This window comes from Pantherophis guttatus, chromosome 5, assembly GCF_059756535.1.
Source record: "Pantherophis guttatus breed Tessera chromosome 5, ASM5975653v1, whole genome shotgun sequence".
NCBI lineage: Eukaryota > Metazoa > Chordata > Lepidosauria > Squamata > Colubridae > Pantherophis > Pantherophis guttatus.
In genome coordinates, this window is record NC_142067.1 from 88186701 (window position 1) to 88205948 (window position 19248).

General features: G+C 37.6%; 1 protein-coding gene across 5 annotated transcripts in view; it reads right to left on the minus strand.

The window, feature by feature from the left end:
- Positions 1 to 19248, minus strand: part of STS (steroid sulfatase) — a 140281-nt gene that overhangs the window by 17265 nt on the left and 103768 nt on the right. For all 5 annotated transcript variants that reach the window (XM_034431459.3, XM_034431457.3, XM_034431458.3 and 2 more), the window contains 2 exons: positions 11938 to 12097; positions 10861 to 10982 (listed from right to left, as the gene is read on the minus strand). In XM_034431459.3, coding sequence (XP_034287350.1) covers positions 10861 to 10982; positions 11938 to 12097 — 282 coding nt within the window. The remainder of the gene's footprint in view (positions 1 to 10860; positions 10983 to 11937; positions 12098 to 19248) is intronic.

Below are 19248 nucleotides of genomic sequence, written 5' to 3' on the forward strand. Positions count from 1 at the left end.
GAATGCCCACAACATCAGTTTTCATGAACTGTTCATTCTAGTTCATTATTATGGCAAAGATGAAACTAGTTTGGATGGTAGAGTACACTATAAAAATGAAACCTTATACATTTGGAACTGTTCATTTCCTTCATTTCCAGAAAGAACACAGCCAGCTAACAACTGGATATGTCCCAAATAAGTAATACTGCAACAGTTATACCTATTTTGATAAGATTTATCTGCCATAAAATTAAAAAATCCAAGAGATTTGCTGCAATGCAAGGGCAAAACTCTGGCTTGGAATATCACTCCAATAATCTTTCTGCATTCTTACCTTCAGCTATTAACTGGCCTTGTTGCATACTTTGTTTGCTATTCTACATGTGTGTAGGTTTATGAAATGAAATTTCATACATACACATAAACACACACACACACACACATTTCATGTTATTTCATATTATTCCCAATGGTTCAGTGCTACAGTACTGAGATTAGGTTTTATATGCAAATTAATTTAGGTGGATGAGATGGAGAGGGGAGAATCTTTTTTCTGAAAATAAGTTAAGAAAATCTGGTTCAGATGCATTGTTCAGTAAGATAATCATAACAGATACAATTGACATTTTACATATGAAATAGTTTATTTTCTCTTCCACTGGGTGTTTTCAAATAGAGGCTGAATTAGTCATCTATCAGGGATAGTATAATGAATCCTGCAGTTTTGTAGAGAGTTGGACTTGATGATCTCCCAGGTCCCTTGCAACTCTATGATTCTATAATTCTATGAGTCAGTTACGGTATCGAAAGGTGCACTCTTAGAGGACCTGAAATAGGAGATAATTTGTAGGGCTGTTTGGGAGTTCAAAAATATGGAATTAAGACAGAATAGCAGGTGAAGCTGCTTGCTATGGTCAGGTTGCTACAGGCAATCACATAACTTTAGCTTATTTTTTAGTATTTTTTATGGAGTGTTTTTTTTTTATTTAAAAGTGAATATAAAACAGATATATAACTTATTAATGGTCTATTTTTCTTTTAATAAAAGAGAAGGGTTTATTAGGGGAAAAGGGATCTTGATTCATAATATAAAATTGAACTGTATGGCTGCTGGTAAAAAACAATTACCTTGAAATGTTCTTACTGTCAAAGTCATGTTTTCATTAAGAGCATTAAGTTAATATTAGACTTATAGGGTCTTTATGTAATAGCTGTTCAAAAACTATGAGATCTTGAGGTTGCTCCATTGTTGCTGTTAACATCTAATCTCTTGAATTATTTTTTAAATTGTTTAATGACTGCTTTTTAACATTACCAGTTTTATGTTTATAAACATAAAATTATATATGTTGTAGACTGCCCAAAGTCATTTTTTTTGTGAGATGCAGCCTTATAATTTGATTATAAGACTGCATTTCACAAAGTTAATTAAACAAATAATATTTATAAGACATTAAAGTTTTTATTTAAAAGTATCCAATATCCCTGTTTTCTATTTTCATTTTGCCATGAGGAAAATAGACATTAGAAAATGTATCTCAGCACATGAGTATAGACTCATTTGCTGACAAGTGTAAATGATCATTAAATGATCACTTGAGTTTGAGTGATATAAATATGATTCATTGATATTGATTCATTAATCAATAAAGTCTTAAGAATTTTTATTCATGGAATTTCAAAAGACTAGTCTGTAATTTTGAGAGCAAAATAAATACTACATTAAAAGAAGAAAGGTTTTCAGTTTATCAGAGATTTCTTTGGGCAACCATGCTGGTTTCTTTTGAGTTTTCTTATTTTTTCTTCTTCATTGGAGTTGTGCTAGACTGGGCTTTTATAATCTCACTTTTCAAAATTTTTCAAGCCTCTTGAAGTTTCTCATCCATGGAATCCTTCCCAAGCTCTGTCTAAATTTATTGAAATCAGCTCTCTTAAAGTCCAAGATTCTAGTTTGACTTTGTTCTATTGCTTGTGCTTGCATAATGTTGAATTCCAATATTGCATGGTCACTCCACACCCTCCCGCCAAGGGTCCTGTAACTTCAATGCCTTCTATCATTTCATCTCTGTTAGTGAAAATTAAGTATGGCTCACCCTCTAGTTTCTTTTTCTACTTTTTGGGAGACAAGTTGTCTACTAGGTTTGTCAGCAATCTTTGATCTTCCACTAGGTGCAGAGTTGGTTTTCCAGTCAATGTCAGGATAGTTAAAGTCCTGCATTACTATTGTGGTGTACCTTAATTAACTGACTATCAAAAAGTTCATCTATTTCCTCTGTTTGGTTGGGTGACCTATGGTATATACCTACGGGAATGTCATTCTTTTTCCCCAAATACATTCAAGACAGTTTTCATCATTGTTCTGCTTATTATAGCACAACTCCACCTCCTTTTTTATTAGGTCTGTTTCTTATAAACAATTTAAATATCTCTAGATTATATTCATTTATCAGTTTCATCCAGAGGGTGAAATGCTCCCGGTTCGGACCAGATCGCCTGATCCAGTAGCGATGGAGGCAGGTGGTTTGGAGAACCGGTAGCAAAAATCCCTGCCCACCCCCATGCCCAGCTGAGCTGCACAATCATCAGAGGCTTTTTTTTACTTTTAAAAGCATTTTTTTCTACAACCTCTTTGGCCAAGAAATGCTTTTAAAAGTAAAAAAAAATGCCTCTGATCATCATGTGGCTCAGTTGGGATTGTCAAAGGCTTTTAAAAGAAAAAAACCCTTTCAGGCAACTCAGCTTGGATCGTCACAGGCATTTAAAAGAAAAAAAGGGTTTTTTTCTTTTAAATGCTTGTGACAATCCAAGCTGAGTTGCCTGATTGGCAGAGGTTTTTTAAAAAGCCTCTGCTGATCAGGCAATTCAGCTGGGATCGTCAGAGCCTTTTGAAAGCATTTTTTTACAACCTCTTTGCCAAAGAGGTTGTAGAAAAAATGGTTTTAAAAGGAAAAAAAATTGGCCATGCCCACCCAGTCACATCCCCCCACCAAGCCACGCCCACAGAACCAGTAGTAACAAATTTCAGATTTCACCACTGGTTCCATCCCACTAAGTTTCTGTAATGGCAACAATATCATATCTGCCCTTGTGTACTTGGATTACTAGTTCATCCTGTTTATTCCTCATATTTTAGACATTTGAGGTTTTTTTGACTGCCCCTGTGTTTTCTGCATAACTGTTTTGTGTCTGAGTTCCCCTTCTTCCTTACCATCTGTTTGATTAATGCCCATGGTTTAGTGCACACTATCAAAAGCTTGATTTTTCTAAACAGCAACTTCAATATTCTTAGCCACACATTCCAAAGGTGACACCAGAATCAATGAATTAAGATTACAAGTAACATTTCAGGCTATACATCAGGATAAATTTTTTGAAGGTCAGTCGCTAGAACATGCTACTGCATGATTTGTTGAGTTATCCTTCACTAGAGGACTTCAAACAGAGGCTTGATGGTCATTTGTGAGAGATACTATAAACTAAGCAGGGGATTCTACTGATGATTCTATAGGTTTTTTTAATAGTGAACTTTATGTTCAAATGATTGTTAATGATACAGCAAGCAGAAATATTACTAACACAATCAGCTTCATAATCAAAAAAGAAATATTAATATCAGCAGCATCCTTGTTTTCAAGGCTTTCTTTAAACCCATCTAGGTCTCATTGCTATAACATATTGTAATCTAGTGCTTCCCATGGGAATCAAAAACAGCCTGAAAGCAGATCTGACAAATATCAAAACATGGAAGAGGTAGAAATTGTCACTTTAATAAAGCAAATTATTCAGGATGGAAAACCTGAGTATGATAAATATTAAAAATTCATATGAGTTAGATAAATAGGTAGTGAAATAACCAATATATTTTAGTGTAAGCAGGTATACATAAAGTGATGGAGATTAGAATGAAAATCCCAACTTCTTAGGAAAATAGACAAAAAAGTAACTGTTGGTAATACTGGAGAAAGATGAAATCAAAATAACTTAAGAAAAAATGAACTTACTGTGTAGGGTTTGACAAAAAAAGAAGTCAGTAATAATATAAGTAGATTTCCAAGGGTATCATACAAATTCATAGAGGAATGAATTCTTCCTATTAAACCCTAAACATTTTAGGATAAATTGATAGGTAATCATTATACAAACAATGGATGAAAGCTGTTGCCTTTGTACTTTTCCAAAATATTGTAACATTGCTGAAAACAAGATGTAGAACTCAACTAGAGATGAACAACTTCTGTTCTCACAAGGCCTGAATTTTCTCACAGATAATCTGATGGGAGCCAGTAGCCACTGGCGGGTAGAGCTGAAGCAAGAATTGCCCAAAAATTAGCAGTACAATCCATGTTCTCTTTTTTACACATTTTTCCTTTTTTCTTCCAAGCTGTAGAGTTCCTAACTTCGATAGGCTCCTGATATATCAGGTCTTTTTTTTAAGAATATGATTTTACTGATGTAAATGTAATGCATCTACTTTTATCCATTTTGAACTATGTTTGCTAATTACACTATATAGGAGGAGGAGTAAAACCTTAATCAAAAAAGTAGATTTTTACATGTTCCATATCAATAATGAATATGAGGCATCATATTTAAAATACTAAGGACATTTGATCCTAAATATGCTTACTTGAAAGTATCCTTATTATAAGAAAGAGATTTCAAAGAATGCTCACAATTCCAAAAAAATCTAGATAACCTTGAGGGTTGAACAATTGTTGCCAGCCAATGATTAGAAGAAAAGTACAAGAGCAAGTACTTGTTCCTGTATAACAATAGCAAGTTGGATCAGACAGGCCTATGTAACAAGAGTGAAGAGATGGAAGACATGACATTGCTTAGCCAAATTGTCTATAAAGTGTAAATAACATCTGATTTGTGGGAGGATGTATTGCAGGGATTTTTAGGTATGTGTTCTCCTAACTTGGGACCTCTTATTCCACAGCCTTCATGGTTGAGCAGATAAAGCTATGGTAGATGGTTAAGATAGAACAAAGATCTACCAGAATGGTATCTGTCTTGCTGTCCTTCAACTTTCTTGAACTGGTCAGTCTCTGGACAGATATTGAAGTATCAGCTGTTGGCTTTACTGAGGAAAATCCATGCAAATTGTAACCCTGTGAAGATTGTGACTCTATATTTGGGGAACAGGTTAAATTAAGATTATGTAATAATAATAAAAAATAATAATAATTTTATTTCTATACCGCCCTTCTCCCGAAGGACTCAGGGCGGTGTACAGCCTATTTAAAAACACAGAACAAAACAATGATTAAAATTTAAAATCATTAAATGATTAGGCTCCAATTAAAATCCCAGAAATTTAAAATACCCCAATTTAAAGTTATTATGTTGATAGCCCGGCCTGGCGGAACAACAGGGTCTTCAGTGCGCAGTGAAACACCCGGAGGTCGGAGATCTTACGTATTTCCGGGGGCAGTTCATTCCACAGGGCTGGGGCTGTACAGAGGTAGGTAAATGGAATTCTATGTTTGTGGAATGCCAGGAGAAAGATTACATCCTGTTTGCAGTATTGCAATCTGCTCCATGTTGGGCTGCAGGTGAATATTAGTTGGACCATTGGGCCATTTTTTTTCTGGTAAACCATTAAGTAAGGCTAATTACTGGAAACAGTTTGTTTCTTAGGAGAACTTCACAGGCTGAAGGTAGAGTTTTAGTCTTACTTCAAGGTATTGTTATATGTCATTCAATATGTGGCTAGGTTATATGAAATAGTATAAGAGCTTCTGGAGAGATAGTTATCTTTGTTCTGGCCTATTTGGCAGCAACATGAGAAAGATCTTTGTAGAAGCTTCTCCCAAGTTAATTCCATCTCTATTGTCTGTCCCTGTCTTAGGTAAAGATATTTTTCTTCTAAACTGATTTGCAGGTGAAGTAGATTTTATTCTTTTAGGCATTTTCATAGCTTAGTTATTGATTATTTTAAAATTTTATTTCCCTTTTTATTGTCTCTCTGAGTTATTCTTTGTATCGCCACTAATGTTATTATTTTATCAGAACGTATTGGTAACAGCTGAAATAGCACTTTTAGCAGAATATTCCAAATGATATAAATATATAATAATTGGTTAGGTATAAAATCAAAATTAGGTTTAATGTTTGTCTGTTTTAGGTCTATAATCAGATCTTGCAACCTGGTGCCTTCCAAATGTCAACACCAATAATGCCCCAGCAACCATTAAATGTATGTCTGATAATAAAACAAAAGCATTAAACACAAAGCAGCTGAATAGCCCCTTTTTCACTGTCGCTAACATAATGTTTCTGTTCACTGATGAGTAATATCATAATGCAGAATTATTTAGAAATGAGATGATCAAAAGAACAAATTAATGTAAGGATCTGACTCAGGGGTGGATTCTACTTACCTTTACTACCAGTTTGCAACGGGAGCTTATGCGCATGCACAGAAGCTTTTGCACATGCATAGATCGTCCATTATGACATCTGGCCAGTGGACAGAGCCTCCCGCCACTTTTACTATGAGTTTGCAAGAACCAGACAGAACCGGGATCAACCCACCACTGACCTGACTCAATTCTTAGAAAAATTGAGGATTTAGCAGTTTCTGTTCTGATAGCAACTGTATATTTAGTGTCACATCAACACAAAGTGATTTATATTCAACATCTTTGCAGAGATTACCTGTTTGCAAATATCCCTAATTCACTTTGTGATTTTAAAAAATAATAATTTGCCAATGGCATTTTATATCCCCAGGTGTATATTTTGGAAGAATGGGAGAAAAAAAACTGGAAAGGCAGATGACAACAGAACTGTCACTGAGATACTGGTTGAAATGCTCATACTATGCCGATAACATCGCTCACATATCAGAGGAAAAGAGCAGAAGAAGTACCTAGACATTTTCTTTATGCACTGTAATGTGCAAGAGAGAGATAAGCTACATAGGGAACCTTTGGATACTTTGTGAATACTCTTTATAAATGTTCTTCTATTGTGCCAAGACCTAAAAGGTATTTATGAAGATCAGGACTGGTCAAGAGACCAATCAATCAAGCTGTCCCTGGAGACAAGCCACATGAAAGAGACAAGAACAATGTTTGAATCCTCGCCTAGGCTTCCTGAACAAAATAGCATAAAAAGATGAAGGATAGAATCTGGCCAACATATGGCTGCACAATGTAAGAAAAAGTCAATTGGCATCAACAGAAAAAGTACATTCAACTTTTTGTATGTGAACAGCCTTCTGTTTATTTTTTTTTATAAGAACTGATACTTTTGTACTCTTAACTCTTTCTTTGATCTTTTTTCTTCTTTTTCTTGCTTTATATTAATTTCAATTCATTTTTATCTTCTTTTTAAAAAGTTTTAATAAAATTATATTTAGAAAAGAAAGTCTGCTGAGATGTTGTTGCCCAACACTTTAAAAAAAACTGCAAGAGAGCTAAGAAAGAGAACTTTTCCACTAAGGCTAAAGAAAGAACATTATGATATTTCAACAAATACCCCACTAAAGTCAAAACGATATTTGAAAGGCACTGTCTTCTTTTGTTTCATTTCATTATTTTATTTTATTTTTCAAATGACTCTAATTTACATATCTTGTTGGGAAGTGCAATTTCATCTCATGGACTAATCAAGGAGGGTGCATATGTGTTGACTCTGTGTGTGTGTGTGTGTGTGTGTGTGTGTGTGTTAAATATTTTGTTTATGTATCTTTTCATATATATATCTATGGAAAGAGAGAAAATTGTGTGTGTTCCATTCTGGATTGAATGACTAGAGTGAGCAGACAGCAGCATTTAAAGACAACTACTTCTCTTGTATGATTTTCATATGAAGGAAAGGAGGAGGAGGAGGAAAAAGGGATGTCATATACAGTATAAATAAAAAAGGGTACAAGAGTAAGTGATAGCCCAGTCACTGAGTCATAGAATCAAAAGGTTGGAACGGACATTGGAGACAGTCCTGTTCAATTCACTTCCCAGCATAGGAATCCCTAATTTCTGAGTATTTTTTTCTCCAAGATGAACATACCCAGTGACCCCAGCCATTGCCTCCAAGACTTTGTATCATCCTATTTACTCTCCTTTAGAAACACCCCAGTTTGTCAGCATCCCTCAGTCATACCCGAGAAAACACATTCTCAGAATGAAAGGGATAGCTCAATTTGTGGAGCCCGTGATCTGCAGGCATTGTTCAGCTGAAACACTTGTAGCTTCATGCAGCATGGCTAATGAGTTGTTTCCTTCATAAGCCTTCATTAAGCTCTACTCAGAGGGTCTTTAGATGTAATGCTTACTGACAGAATTCTTTACTGTATATTACACATCTACCTGTGTAGTTTTCTGGACACAAACTCTTTTCTATGTTGTTACTTTCTAGCTACCAGCTAAAAGCAACTTTGTTTCCTGACTTTTAAATGTTATTATATATGCTATCTTCTGCATTTATTGTTTTTATTATTCTCATACACTAATTCTTACTAAGCCTCTTGCTTTTATGACTGCTGTTTGGTTGTTTAATTTTCAACTTATCATGCTCAAGAAAGTCCAATTGCCTTTTGAAAAGCACCTTTGGGACAGCCATGACCTGGATTGAGAATCTCCACAGACGTTTGTCATGCTACCATGCTTAAAAGAAAGTACGGATAAACACTTTTCTACTCGTATTTATTTGTTGGAAACTTCTAGGGTGAAAGGTGGCATGTTATGTCTCATTTAAGATCTTCATCCAAAATTATTCTGCAGGCTTGTGGACAATAGTGTGTGTGCATGTATGATTTCTAATGTTCTGTAAAATTCTTAGGCTAACACCATTCAATTATTCTTTACAATAAAACAATGAATTTCTAGGGATTATAGTCAATGTTCTCATGTTAAGAAATGATCTTTAAGCCTTAGGAAATCTCATGGAGTTTGAAAAAGGTTATACTGTTATTCTTTTTAACTTTAATCCCTAATAACATTGTTTGAAAAAAAAAGAGGTATCTAATGGACTGGACAACAAAACTGCAATTTTGCATACTTCAATAAATTCATACAAAAGTATGAAGGCTATTGCTTAACGCATTGTAAGCCGCCCTGAATCTCCAGAGAAGGGCGGCATATAAATCAAACCAATAAATAAATAAATTGCAGAATAATCAAGTTGAAGGGCAGAGTTAGTATTTCTGTAGAAGGGTAGAAGCAGCATTAAAATGATGGAAATAAAGTTGATCACAATAGAGCTTATTTTGGAATAAAGTTGTAATTCATTGCTCATTTTCTGGGAACTACATAAAGGTTAATCAGTAGCTTTTCCTTCATTGTATGCGCCATAGTATAGTTAAATGTATCCCATTTACTATCTGCCTCTAGTTGGGAAAGTCTTCAGCACTTTGATCAGTGACGATGATGTGTTACCAAATCTTCATGAATGCTAGGCAACGCAACAAAATGAAATAATAGAATAATACTAAAACATGATAATTTTATTTAATCAAATAACAATGAGATGGAACTGACCTTGAACTCTGAAATGCCAATTCCAGTTAAATCTATTTATATCTGATTTAAACTCCAGTGTTAATGTTTCACATACTGAATAATAGCTAATTAAAGTAGCTTATTTATCATAATCTTTAAAAAATCATGACTATTGATAGCAATAGAAATAGCACTTAGACTGATATACCACTTCACAGTGCTTTTACAGCCTTCTCTAAGCAGTTTACAGAGTCAGCATATTGCCCCCAACAATCTGGGTCCTCATTTTACCAACTTTGGAAGGATGGAAGGCTGAGTCAACCTTGAGCTGGTGAGATATGAACAGCCGAACTGCAGCTAGCAGTCAGCTGAAGTAGCCTGCAGTGATGTACTCTAACCACTGTGCCACCTCGGCTCTTATGGAACTGAACTAGCAGAACAGTGGTGGAAGAGAGAAAAGTTTATTTTACAGGTGGCCCTCAACAACCATTCATTTAGTGACTGTTTGAAGTTACAACAGCACTGAAAATGTGGCTTATGACCATTTTTCACAATTATTACAGTTGCAGCAGCCACATGATCAAAATTTGGTCACATGATTAAAATTTGGATGATTGGCAACTTGCATGTAATTATGATGGTTGCAGTGTCCCGGAATCATATAATCATCTTTTGTAACCTTCTCACAAGCAAAATCAATGGGGAAGTCAGTTTAACTTAACAACAGTGTTACTAAACTGCTGTGAATCATTTAACAACTGTTAAATGATAAAAAAGGTTGTAAAAGGCAAAAAAAATTCACTTCACAGCTGTCCTGTTTAACAATGGAAATTTTGGACTCAATTGTGGTTGTAAGTTGAGGACTACCTGTACTGATTTGGGGAGGGAGGGAGAAAAATTTACTAATTTTCAGAAAAGTTTTGATTATTTAATTTGTATTCATTCATTAATATATTAATCTAGAAAAATTTACCAATTTACTGCCAATTTACTGGTTCCTTTCTACTTTCTTTTCCTATTGCACATAATGCTCTGATTGAAAAAAAAAACCATTATATATAGTTAAACAAAATAGTCAAAAGTAGAAAACTTTTGGGAAACTACAAAATGGAACAAGATATATAGATTACCTGGTATTGTCCATATATTTATATTTGAAAATGTATCCCTAATAATATAAGAGATTAAAGTTTTAACATATATTGTATTATAATTCCATGAATGTAATACTGTGAGAATGTAAACCTTTGTTGTCTTGCATTAAACTATATTATATAGAACAGTTTCTTTGCTTTGTTCCTGCTCCCAAGATCAAGAGTTACAATAATAATTTTTCCATGTCCTGAGTCCAAAGCTCTTCCCCCAAGCATTTCAAACTGCAATAAAAATTATATAAAATATTTAAATTTAAACAGACAATTTTACTTACTGTTTCTTGGATGCCACCGAACTGCATTTAAATATGCATTACAGTAATGAAAGAGAAATTCATGCTCAGATTGGAGAGCATTGCCTTGAAGCAAGGGCATTAAATCATGTCCATCAATAATTCTGAAAAAAACAATAAATCAGAATCAGTAGAAACCATAAATGGTTCGACCAAAAACAAAAATTTTTTTGTCGAGTTAAGCATTTCCATTTTTTGATAAATAGAACACAAGCATTGTATATACCTCTGGCAGTTAATTCCATATATTACGTGACCACCCAACCTCTCCCTCTCCTTCTCCCTCTCCTTCTGCAAAAAAAGTTGCTAAAATTGATATTGACTTAAAGCATATACTTACAGTATTTGTAAGTAGCACTGTTCTTGTTTTAGGCAAAGTAAAACAATAGGCAAAAATGTTGATGATTAATAAATCCATTGCAGTTTTTCATGGAAAAAAATCGTTTTGAAAATATCAAACAAGTGTATTGTATGATGAAGGATCAATGTTGAAGTAGGATTGAGATGCTTATCTATGGAATTAAGGATGGAAAACCTGCCTTTTGTTTCTCATCAGACATGGCTTGGGGAGACCCCGAGTGAATGCCTGCAATATAGTTCAAATATTAATGTGGAAACTAAAATGTATCTGCTGCATGCTTTTTAGTGGTCAATGTGCAGACAGTTCCTTTACATGAGAAAATAATCTCTTTCATGAATCAAAAATATTCATTTCTTATGTATGTTTGCTTCTTTCATGATACTTTCATGATCAAGACACAGGAGACTGATTTAGTCAAATAGAATAAAATGGGGATTCTGGCTATATGCAGAGATGACTGTTCAGAATTATGGAGAAATTCAAGAAACAGTATGAAGGCCATTCTGGAGCAACTACAACTCAACTATTACTTGAAGATTATACCATTTCTTCAAGTAATGATTGAGTTATAGTTGCTGCAGAAGGCACTTATTACATTACCCCATAAATAATGACTACACTTATCATTCCTTCAGAACTGCCAGAGCTATGTGTTTTTAAGTTGCCTCTTCTGCAACAAATGGAATTATGTTCTATACCGGTCATTGGGCAGTGATGCTCCAGCAAGTTTAATTATGGTAGGGAATATATCCATATTACTTGTTGGGTCATAAATATGTTTTCCAGGCTCAAGAACGTCAGGCCAGTAGAGGAGGCCAGGCACTCGAATCCCTCCTTCCCAATTTGTAGCCTTTCCACCTGAAATAAAAAGTCCCATTTAACTTCAAGTTATTATTCTTTGGAGTAGAACACAACAATCAATATTTAACTGAGTAGGTTAATTGAGTACCTTAACCATTAAATAATAAAATACAAAGTACCGTATGTTGATTGGGCAGATTTTTTAAAAATAAAGACAAAACTATTAAATGAAGACAAACATTGGTTTTAATGTAAATTTTTTTTTAAAAAAAACCCTAATGAAATCAAGAACTATACTAAAAGAAGCATTTCTCTTTTTTTCTCTCTCATAAGAAGTAATATATCATCTTGAAAGAAAGAAAAAAAAAGTTGCTCTTGCTGGAAACAAATAACCAAGCACACAATGTAAAATATTTTTATAACCATCATCAGCATTTTGCAAATAAAGAAAATAAAGAATAAATAAGGAAATTAGTTCTTCCTTCTTCTACTCAAATAGTTTTTTTAAAGATAACCTAACACTTCTAGACATGAGATTTAGCCATGATTGCTTAGTCACAGTTTATTACAGAATAAAGTACTCTCATCAAACATTGGATCACATCTTATTTAATGAACTTCCAAGATACAATCGATGTGAGAATAAAAAAAAAATGGATTTTGAGGCTGATTCAGTAAAGCAGTTCTTAAATCCAAGACTGTGAATTACTAATTTCAAAGATATTGCCAAATCCAATTCATTTATATTAACTCAAGAATAGAAGAAATTCTGATAGTTTGGCATTTGTTAGACTGAAAAATCCCAATCATAGATATAAAGAAATGTTAGATATATTTATTCTGACTAGAAATTAAAGGATTATATTTCTTTTTATGAAAGTGATGGTAATAACAGCAATTACCAGGAAAATATAATAAATATTACATTTAATAGAATACTAGAATAGACATTATAACAGACATTACATTTAGAATCAGCCCAATAATCTGGTTTTTTTTACTAACTTGATGTGAAATTGGTATGAAATGATTGTGAAACATTTTTATATCCTTCGGTAAATAAAAATGTTGGATCAAGAGAAATCTTTTACTTTGTATCCACATAACATTTATAAGATGAGAAAGTTAGAAAAGTTAGAAGCTGAAGATACTTTCCAGAATATATGACAGGTGATTAAGCATCTGGACAACCAAAGTAGAAGAATATTAGGAAAAAATAAGTCACAAACTAACCCTTGTCTTATTACACTGTGTTGTCAATTTTTAACAAGATATGTAAATATTTTTAACAATATATAGATTGAAAACAGTTCATCTACTTAACTCCAATTGTATTCATTTTAATTACAACCTCCTTTCAAAAGACTCATTGCATCTATAAAAAGAAATTAAAATTATTTTGGGAGTGCATGCCTCCATGCTTTATCCAAAGGCCAAGTGTGTCCTTGGCCTGAAAAAAATGGATCAAAGGATTATAGATTGCATTTTACCCACACATTAACCTGATACCATTGCTGCAGTTGATACAACTCAGATGATACTGCTAAATATCTAGGGCTGAGAAAGAATGAATGCCCCAATATTTTCTAGCTGGTTTTGTGCCCAAAGTGGGTTTATAACTCATAGTCTCTGGGTTTCTTAACCACTACACCAAATTGACTCTCTAATTCAGCCATTAAGTTCTCAGAAATTGTTATATTTTATTATCTGACTATATCACAAGATAAACAACTAAGTTTCAATTGTGAAGATGTGATGAGAACTTTTAAACTAGACTGGTGCAATTACTGTTAAGTAGATTTTAGCTTCTCAGATGAGAAGGTTAATTTGATGGATTCATAATCACATGCTCATATGCAAAGGATACATTTTGGAAAGAGCCCTCATCACAAATGCTACCGTGATTGAAAATTGCAGTCTAATTTCTGTTTATATAAACTGGTAATCATTGGCTGAAACTTCAGGGTCTTTGGTTGCAGAAATATAATATTTCCTTTTTATTTGTGTTTTTTTCTGTAGCTTGAATAGAACACATCTGATATTGAGCTTCCCTATTTTATTTTTTCAATTGTAGATACTGTGCAGAAAAAAAAAGGAAAAACAGAAAGAAGCATGGCATACTTAGCTAAATATTTATGCATACTTTCTGATACCTATGCATTTTTCCATAAATAATTGATGAGTTAAACTAATTAATATTGTCCTCAAAATGCAACAGTGGCTCATATGTTGAGATTTCTTCTGCTACATTGACTCCCATTAAGAAAAAAGTTAATTCAATTTTTGCACATTCACTAGTACTGAACATACACTTATGAATATTTTTGCAAAATAAAATATCTTAATCTAAGCATGCCAAGATTATTGTTATGTATGTATCTATTTTGTGCGGGAAATTCAAATGTGAAGTGAATTCTGATTGGTTCATGGTTGCCTCTGAAAAGTATATAAGGAGGGCTGTTGCCTGTGTTTCTTTGCTGAAGTCTCACCCTGAATTAAAGAGCTGTTGTCACTAGCTTGCTTGTGCCTCTCGTTACTCCCGCGCTACAACATTGGCGACGAAGGTGGGATTGAGGCCACAAGAAGCAAACTCAAAAAGAGCTTGGACTTCCAGCCAGGGTGACGAGGGGACTATGGAGACATACTGCAATGTCTGCCTACGTCCCGCCCAAATCTTTCGATCCAACCCGAGAGAAGTGGGGATTATATCTGACCAGGTTCAAGTGCTCCTTGGAGGCGATTGAAATGAAAGGACTCTCAGCGAACCCGAAAAGAGCCCTGTTTTTAAGCCACTGCGGGCCAGACGTTTTTGAGATGGCCGAGTCTCTCTGCGAGCCAACCCCAGTCCAGACGGTCTCCTGGCACGTCCTTCAAGCCAACCTGAGAGCTCACTACGCTCCAGTTCCATCTAAATTTGTACAGCACTACGAACTCCGGCAATGTGTACAAAAAGAAGGAGAACCGGTCAGCGCATATGTGGCGGCCCTTCGAAAAGCCGCAACACATTGTGACTACAGAGACTTAGACGACGCGCTACTTGAGCAACTGATTTGCGGCGTTAGAGACACCCGGTTACAGAGGCGTCTTCTGACCAAGCCAGACCTTATGCTAGCCGGTGCGCTGGATGAAGCCCGAGCACACGAAGCATTAACGAAGGCTTCTGAAGCATTGCAGCGACCACTACCAAGTAAAGACAGCCCGAAAACAGCCCCCGTCCACAGAGAGGAGGAGCGAACCAGCACAGAGGAAGAGTTGGACGAGGACGTCTTCCATACAGAAAAGAAAAAGAGCGAACAAAGCCGCCGCCACGAGAACTGTTCTAGCTGTGGCGAGATCACGAGAGACAATCGTGTAGATACAGAGATGCCATTTGCAGGCATTGCAAGAGGAAAGGCCACCTAGCACAAGTTTGCAGAGCTCAATTTCCGCATAGTCGAAAGCCACGTGACTACCACGACCAACCAGAACCGGCGCGTTCAAAACAGCCAATCAAAGATGGCGGCACGAGAAAACGGCGCGAATCTCAAAAGCGGGAGACCTACAGCATGAGAATCGGCCAAGCCAGCACAACCGACAATGAGAAAGTCTACACAAAAGTAGAAATTGAAGGCAGACCGTGCGAAATGGAAATTGACACCGGGTCTACACTATCGATAATGTCCTGGACAACACTCAAAGCGCTCCTGCCTAACTTCCAGAAAGCCCAGCTGTCCCGACAGAAAGTTCGCCTCCTCGACTACCAGGGAAACCGAGTTCCCGTAGATGGCGTGAGCACATTCCGGGTCACCTATGGCAAGTTCCAGAGAGAGCTGCCCCTGATCATCGTGAGCAAGCTGCTACCGAGTCTCCTGGGCATGAAATGGTTCCGTGCCCTCGGCATGGGCTTCACGGGCGTTCACAGCATTGGTGGCCCATCCCTCAAAGAAACCCTCCTCCACGAGTTTTGGGACGTTTTCGAAGAGACTCTAGGCAAGTACGTGGGGACCCCTATTTCTTTTAATTTAGACCCCAACATAGCGCCAATTAGACTGAAAGCAAGACGGTTCCATTTGCGTTAAAGCCCAAAATTGATGCAGAGCTCGACAAGCTCATTAAGCAAGGGGTGCTAATTCCCGTAGATCACGCTAATTGGGAATTCCCACGCTATTGGGAAACCCCAATAGTCACGCCAGTCAAATCGGACGGTTCAATTAGAATTTGCGCTGACTATAAGTGTTCGATCAATAAGGCGTTGCAGCAGAGCGCCTATCCCATTCCGATAGTCCACCATCTACTACACTCCCTGGGGCCTGGCAAGCTATTCGCAAAACTAGACCTTGCGCAGGTGTACCAGCAGCTGCCAGTAGATGACGCTACAGCAGAATCACAGAGCATAGTAACTCACAGAGGTGCCTTTAAATGCACCAGACTACAGTTTGGGGTTAGCATCGCCCCAGGGCTCTTCCAGAGTACCATGGAGCGCCTTCTGCAAGGCCTCCCAGGTGTCGTCCCGTATTTCGACGACGTTCTAATTAGTGGCCAAGACCAGACTCAGTTAGGTCAGAGGGTTAGTCAAGTCCTAACCAGATTCAGAGAAGCGGGTCTCAAACTTAAATGAGCAAAATGCAAAATAGCGGTCCCATCAGTGGAATTCTTAGGCTACCGAATCAACAGCACAGGCATTCACCCCACAGAAAGCAAAGTCAGGGCCATCCAAAACGCGCCCACCCCAAAATCGAAGACCGAGCTACAGGCCTTTTTGGGGCTGCTCAATTTCTATACCATGTTTTTGAAACACAAAGCCACTATTGCGGAGCCACTGCACAGGCTCCTTGGAAAAAACGTTCCTTGGGTATGGGGCAAATGAGAAGCGGCCGCATTCAACCCAGTAAAGAAACTTTTGTCTGAGGACAGTTTCCTCATCCAATACAATTCTGAACTACCTCTAGTGTTGGTGTGTGACACTTCCCCCTTTGGCGTAGGCGCAGTTTTAAGCCATAGACTGCTGAACAGGTTAGAGGCGCCCATCGCCTATTACTCTCGCACTTTGTCTAGTGCTGAAAGGAACTATAGCCAGCTGGACAGGGAGGCCTTAGCGGCTGTAGCTGGGGTCAAAAAATTTCACGAGTACTTGTTTGGCCGTACCTTTGAACTCATTACGGACCACCAGCCTCTTTTGGGTCTTTTGGCTAGAGATAAGCCAACTCCGGCTGCTCTTTCCCCCAGATGACCAGATGGTCCATTTTCTTAGCCGCCTATTCTTACAAACTGCTTCACCGACTGGGCAGAACTCTGGGACACGCTGACGCCCTCAGCCGATGCCCCTTGCCCGAACTGTTGGACAACCCGACCCCGGAAGCCCCAGTTCTACTTATTGACATTGTATCTCCGGGCCCCATTTCTTCAAACGAGGTGGCAAAGGTTTCTGCCAGAGACTCTGTTTTGCGCACTGTAATGGGCTGGGTTATGCGGGGTTGTCCTACCAAGGTGGACAGTGGGGATTTTCAATTGTATTTTAACAAGAAGAATGAACTGTCAATGTTGGGGGGTTGCTTATTGTGGGGTGACAGGGTGGTCATTCCTTCATGGTTGAGGCACAGGGTTCTAGAAATGCTGCATGAGGGACACCCTGGTATTGTTCGCATGAAAGGCCTAGCTCGTAGCTATGTTTGGTGGCCACATCTCGACCAAGACGTCACTGAGTGGGTGGGGAAGTGCAGGCCCTGCCAGGAATCCTGCCCAGATCCTCCTATAGCTCCCGTTCGGGAATGGGAAAAACCAAAGGGCCCATGGGGGAGGATTCACATCAATTTTGCTGGCCCGTTCCACGGCCAGAACTTTCTAATCATTGTAGATGCATATTCTAAGTGGCTCGAGATCGCCTTAATGCCATCTACCACTTCTGAGGCCGTAATCAAAGTACTCAGAAAACTATTCGTAACACACGGGTTGCCGGACACCCTGGTATCCGACAATGGGCCCCAATTCACGGCGACTCAATTTGAGGGTTTCCTAGCCGAATTAGGCATAAGACATGCATTATCAGCTCCTTTTCATCCGGCTTCAAATGGCCTTGCAGAGAGATTTGTAAGAACGGCCAAAGAAGCCCTTTCCAGGCTCAATGCAGGGGACTGGCAGGCTAGAATAGATGAGTTTTTAGCTGTACAGCATGCCACCCTGTGCCCAACCTCGGGCCGCAGCCCAGCCGAGCTTTTAATGGGCCGAAAACTAAGGTGCATTCTCGATCGATTGCATCCCAACTACTCCCCCGATAATTTCAAGGGGGAGGGGGGAGGACTAAGTCAATTCCAAGTGGGAACACCAGTATTTGCCAGAAACTATACCAATGGGCCCTTGGGGTAGAGGGAACCATCGTAGGAATTACCGGCCCAAAATCATACACAGTTGATATAGGGCATGGTAAAATTTGGAGGAGACATATTGATCAATTGCGTAAACGATTACAACACGAAAATGCAATTGCTGTAAATCCTAACTATCAAAGTCTTCCTGACACAGCTACCTCAAGCCCAAGTAAGCCGGAATACTTATCTGGCAACCCAGAGTTCCAGCGCCGCCCCAGCGAGTCGACACTCCCAGCCGGGGATAGCCACACCTCCGGAGAAATCCAGGAGGTTCCATTGGCGGAGCCGGGAGAGACAGGAGGTCCCTCCAACCGGCTCGACGCCTCGCCAACAACTGAACTGCGCAGGTCAACCAGGACTAGGACACGCCCTGGTCACCTGCGTGATTTTGTATGTAAATATGTAAATAGATAGGATAAGTGCCTTCTGGGAGTGGAGGGGTGTTATGTATGTATCTATTTTGTGCGGGAAATTCAAATGTGAAGTGAATTCTGATTGGTTCATGGTTGCCTCTGAAAAGTATATAAGGAGGGCTGTTGCCTGTGTTTCTTTGCTGAAGTCTCACCCTGAATTAAAGAGCTGTTGTCACTAGCTTGCTTGTGCCTCTCATTACTCCCGCACTACAATTATGTTCCAGTAGAATGGTGAGCTAGTGTGAAACAACAAACAAAGAGAAAGATAAATGAGGAAGCAATATTTGCATGTTAGAAGTAATGATGAAGCCAGAATGAAAAGTGGGTGGAATCAAAAACTCTGCTATATAATCATAGGGAAATAGAAATAGTATCTATTATCTAAATAAGTGGCCTCTTTGCTGCCCTATTTGTCCTTAAACTAAATAAAACAGTTTCCCCATTTCCCTTT